At 46.0% G+C, this 5,661-nt stretch overlaps 1 protein-coding gene across 1 annotated transcript in view; it reads right to left on the minus strand.

The window, feature by feature from the left end:
* The window catches only part of LOC107108446 (SET-binding protein-like), a 17,951-nt gene extending 14,654 nt beyond the window's left edge, over positions 1-3,297 (minus strand). The window contains exon 1 of the mRNA XM_015408883.1: positions 3,129-3,297. Within this exon, the coding sequence (XP_015264369.1) occupies positions 3,129-3,189 (61 nt within the window). The 5' untranslated portion in view covers positions 3,190-3,297. The remainder of the gene's footprint in view (positions 1-3,128) is intronic.
* Between the last annotated feature and the right edge of the window lie 2,364 nt (positions 3,298-5,661).

The raw sequence follows: 5,661 nt of genomic DNA on the forward strand, positions 1-5,661 counted from the left end.
GCTGTGTGAGATGGGATGTTGGACTATATGGACCACTGCTCTGATCCAGCAAGGCTCTCCAGAAGAACTGGTTGGCTGCTGTGTGAGATGGGATGCTGGACTAGATGGACCACTGCTCTGATTCAGCAGGGCTCTTATGTTCCTATGAAGGACTCGGCCTCCGTGCCCTGTTGTTGGCCCTCCAGAAGAACTGGTTGGCTGCTGTGTGAGATGGGATGCTGGACTAGAGGGACCACTGGTCTGATCCAGCAGGGCTCTTCTTACGTTCTTATGAAGGCCTCGGCCTCTGTGCCCTGTTGTTGGCCCTCCAGAAGAACTGGTTGGCTGCTGTGTGAGATGGGATGCTGGACTAGAGGGACCACTGGTCTGATCCAGCAGGGCTCTCCTGATGTTCTTATGAAGGCCTTAGCCTCCATACCCTGCTGTTGGCCCTCCAGAAGAACTGGTTGGCTGCTGTGTGAGATGGGATGCTGGACTAGATGGACCATTGCTCTGATCCAGCAGGGCTCTTACGTTACACAAGAACATAAGAGAAGTCAATGTTGGATCAGGCCAATGGCTCATCCAGTCCAACACTCTGTGTCACACAGTGGCCATAAATACCAGGTGCCATCAGGAGGTCCAGCAGTGAGGCCAGGACACTAGAAGGTAGCTAATGAAGGCCTCGGACTCCATGCCCTGTTCTTGGCCCTCCAGAAGAACTGACTGGCTGCTGTGTGAGACGGGATGCTGGACTAGATGGACCACTGCTCTGATCCAGCAGGGCTCTTCTTATGTTCTTTTTTTTTTCTCCAAAGTTTATTTAAAGTTTTCAAACATACATTATATCTGCGAGTTACATTTATCATACTTGTGAGTCATTCATAATACTCATTATCAAGCCATATATAGAATCTTTTCCATCTTTTTTCAAAAGTCTCCTTACTATTGCCTTTTAATATCAAACTTAATTTGTCCATTTCAACCACTGATAACATTTTGTCAACTACTTCTCTTCTAGAGGGTAGATCTTCTTGTTTCCATTTACTGGCTAATAACAATCTAGCTGTCGTAAGCAGATAAATAATTACATATTTATTAGATTTAGCATAGGTTTCTGGAAGCATATTTAGTAAAGCTATCTCGGGTACAAAAGGTACCAGCTCTCCTATTATGTCATTTAGCATCCTAAATACTTTTTCCCAGTATCTCTGTACCTTCTCACACCTCCACCACATGTGTATAAAGGTTCCAACATTCTTTTTACACTTCCCTTATGTTCTTATCTACTGGCAGAGCAGGAAGGCTCATCAATTCTACACAAGGTCTCCAACCTTCTCTGATCCGCACTTGGTGACAGATACTTCTGCTATGGCTGCTTAATTTTTCTCCACATCAGTCTGCCTTGCAACACAAAGGAGCTATTCGGCATATAAGAAGAGCTAGATGTGAGTCCAGTAGCGCCTCAGAGACCAGCAGGATTGTTGAGGGTATAAGGCTTTTGAGAATCAGAGTTCCCCTTGTCAGATACCCCTGACTCTCTTTGACCCTTCGTCAGAGTTTTGACTCTTGAAAGCTTCTTCCCTGAAAAATCTTGTTGGCCTCTAAAGTGCTCCTGAACTCGAATCGACTGCTGTGGATCAACGGGGCTACCCGGCGTTGACACAATTCAGTGCACAAGAGGAGAGGAGATGACTGAGAGGTAACTTGGTCTTAAAGGTGCCACTGGACTGTTTTGGACCAGGGGGCTGGAGGGGCTCTGCAATTTACCTGGCTGCTCCTTGCTCTGACTGAGGGCTGCTGGGAGCAGGGGGTGGGGCTTGTTGCATGTGCCCGCCCCCTGGGCTCTTTACTGCCGGAGCTCCACTCCTGTGCGCTCCTGCAGGAAATGACCCCTGTGTGTATGTAGAATAAGTCACATGCTCAGAGCTACCAGCTTTGCATCAACCTCAATCCTGTCATCTCAGCCTTCTTCCCGACTGGCGTCACAGCAGCAACTCCTTTGCATATTAGGCCACACACCCCTAATGTAGCCAATCCTCCCAAGAGCTTACAGAGCTCTTCTAACAGGGGCTACTGTAAGCTCTTGGAGGATTGGCTACATTAGGGGTGTGTCGCTTAATATGCAAATGAGTACCTGCTACAAAAAGAGCCCTGAATGATAACCATCTTCAAGTATCTGAAGGGCTGTCCTGTAGAGGATGGGGTGGGCACAATGCTCCCTCTAAGCTGTGGAGTGCTGTGAGCAAAAATTCTGCTTTGTGAGCTACTGGCATAAAGCTGTGAGCGAGTGATTTGGCTGTTGTATCAATTAGTTTGCTCTGGAGCCATCTGTCTTGAGCTGAGACGAACATGTGTGGGCCAGATGCTAAAAAACTGTGAGCTAGCTCACACTAACTCAGCTTAGAGGGAGCACTGATGTGGAGTTCTTTTCTGTTGCCCCAGTAGGTCGGACCAGAACCAACGTGTTGAAATGAAATCAAAAGCATTTTCAGCTAAACATCAGCACATAAGAGAAGCCAATGTTGGATCAAGGCCAATGGCCCATTCAGTCCAGTACTCTGTCACACAGTGACCAAAAATAGCAGGTGCCATTTGGAGGTCCAGCAGTGGGGCCGGGACTTCCTGACAGTTAGAGCGGTTCCTCAGCGGAACAGGCTTCCTCGGGAGGTGGTGGGCTCTCCTTCTTTGGAGGTTTTCAAGCAGAGGCTAGATGGCCATCTGACAGCAATGCTGATCCTGTGAACTTGGGCAGATCATGTGAGGGAGGGCAGGAAGGGTTGCCTCAGTGCTTAGTTCTCACGGCCCTTTTGTATTTATTAATTTATTCAATTTATACCCCGCCCTCCCCACCGAGGTGGGCTCTTACTCACTCAGGGAAATGTCAATTGCCACTTCAGGGTCAGGAAGCAATTTTTCTCCAGGCCACTTTGGCTGAGGATCCTGGGTTTGTTTGGGGGTTTTTTTGGTCAGCTTCTGGGCATTTGTTTTGGGGTTTTTTTGGTCATCTTCTGGGCACGGAACAATGATAACTTTGGGTGTGTGTGTGGAGGAGGAGGTATTTGTGAATTTCCTGCAGTGTGCAGGGGGTTGGACTAGATGACCCTGGAGATACCTTCCAACTCTATGACTGTATGATTCTAAGTTACCTGCTTCAGAGGCTGCTGCTGTTGATGAAGGTAAGCGAGATAACACTGGAGTCGAGGTCATTGTGACGCCGTCGAGAGCCGCTGGTTTCCGACGGGTTATCACGGCAGAAGCCGAACTCTCGTTTTTATGATGAAAGGAAATCTGGTCCACTTTGAGGTGGGAACTGGCAAGTCCTGGAGAAGGAAAAGACAAACAAGGGTAATTATTAAGGGGGGAAGGGGGAAAAAAATCTTTCGCTTTGATAAATGCCCTGCTGAGTATCAAAAGGAAGCCGACCTTCCCGGCATTCCCTGCTTGTAAATGTGCTTCTAATACCGGCAAGGATTATGATTTTCTTTTTATTGGGTTTTTTTGTTCATTTTGCCTTAGGACATCACATAAACATTGACTCCGAGCCAACGCATTATTGCCTCGCAAGTCTATTTTTAAGACAATATATGAGGAAAAGATTCTAATCACATCTCTATTTGGAGCCTGTTTTCTCATGTGCCTCTCCTCACCCTTGTATCTATCATACAATCACAGAGACGAGAACGGACAAGAATATCATTATCGTCCAGCCGTTTTACCCTCCGGCAGAGTCCTCGGCGCACGGATGGCACGATGCACAAAGCCCTACCGCACGAGCTGCGCAACTGACAGCTACTCGACGACGTACATTGGTTTTGGGGTTTTTTTTGTATCTGATTCCCAAATTCTGCAAGAACAGAAGAGGCGCCCTGCTGGATCAGACCACGGATGACTCTCTTCCAGCATTCTGTTTCACATAATGGCCACAAGACAAGTGTGGACAATCACGACCTAATCAGAGAACAAATGTAAAGGAAACATATTTGTTTATTGTGCTGTAGTAAATGTATTATGGTTAACAAGCACCACAACCCAATAAACAAATCTCTTCAAATCATAAGAAAATCCTAGTGTGAAAATACATCCTCAACGTCGTCTCCGGATTATATAACATGACGCCTGGGATCCATCAGAAATTTAGCAGCGTATTTCAGCCTGAATACTTATTGAGATCGGCATCCTATCTGAATGTATTATCTTTCATGACTTTCTGTAAAGCACTTTATGAGCAAGAGAGCTTTTGTACTACTCTATTATTTCCTGAGGAAGATCCAATTTTGAAACGGTGTTATAGAATCCGGAGACAACGTTGATGATGTATTTTCACACTAGGATTTTCTTATGATTTGAAGGGATTTGTTTATTGTGCTGTAGTGCTTGTTGACCATAATATACAGAAAGCATCTTCTTTGCAAGTCTTGTTGACTGCTTGATCTGTGGGTCAGACTCTCACAACTGTTTCCTTTACATTTGTTCTCACATAATGGCCATCCAGTTGCCTTGGAGGTCCAACAAACACCAAATGGAGATTGAGGCCCGAGGCCGCCACCTGAGGTTGCCTCCACCTTCTGGCCTCCAGACGTGGAGGTTTCATTTAGTCATGGTTAGAAGACACTGATGGATCTATCCTCCATGAATGTGTTTAATCCTCTTTGAAAGCCAGCTTCTCACTTGCTTTGACAGCCCCTTGCTGGGATTGTCATCAGTCTAAGCTAAGCATTGACCGTACTTGGGGGAGCGAAGCAGGGTCGGTACTTGGATGGGAGACCACCAAGGAAGATGCTGGAGAGGAAGGCAATGGAAAACAACCTTTGCTTCTCACTTGTCTTGAAAGCCCCTTGCTGGGGTTGCCGTACGTCAGTTGTGACTCGATAGCTCTTGCGTACATACCTATGCTTGCGGGGAATCACACAACAAAAATGTATGTGTGAAGTGCTCTCAAGTCATTTCTGACTTATGGCACCCCTATGAATTAATAACCTCCAAAATGTCCTGTCATTAACAGCCTTGCTCAGGTCTTGCAAACTGAGGATTCTGGCTTCCGTTATAAGGTCAACCCAGCTCATATCGGGTTTTCCTCTTTTCCCACTGCCTTCAACGTTTCCTAGCATTCTTGTCTTTTTCAACGACTCTTGTCTTTTCAGAATGTGAACGAAGTCCAATTGCCTCTCTTTAGTCATCTTAGCTTCTAGAGAGTTCAGGTTCGATCAGATTCACAATGAAATTACTCACTGAGTAAGAAGGATTTAACTCTGTCTGTCTTGGCTATCAACTTCTCCAGGTGACACTGAGTTCTAGCATTACAGAAGAGGGAGAAGAAGTTCCCTCTACTCCCTTTCTCCATGCCAGGTGTAATGGGATATATCAAAAGAACAAAGTTTGAGTCCAGTGGCACCTTTAAGACCAACCAAGTTTTATTCCGGGTGTGAGATTTCGTGTGCAGGCACCTGTCTTCAGATACTTCTATCATGCCACCCTTAGTCATTTTTTTTTGTAAAATGAAAAGTCCTCTTTCTCATAGGAAAGGAATAACCAGTTATTCTCCTTACCAAGTCTCTGTGCCACTGAATGAGTTCAGCATGGGGAATTACCCATACAGCAACTCTGTGATTAAATTAGATGGAGAGATTGACCCAAGATCACTCAGTGAGCTTCCTGGGCCCCTGCCACATGAGGGAAGAA

The sequence above is a fragment of the Gekko japonicus genome, unplaced genomic scaffold (genome assembly GCF_001447785.1).
Source record: "Gekko japonicus isolate JY-2015 unplaced genomic scaffold, Gekko_japonicus_V1.1 scaffold5075, whole genome shotgun sequence".
NCBI lineage: Eukaryota > Metazoa > Chordata > Lepidosauria > Squamata > Gekkonidae > Gekko > Gekko japonicus.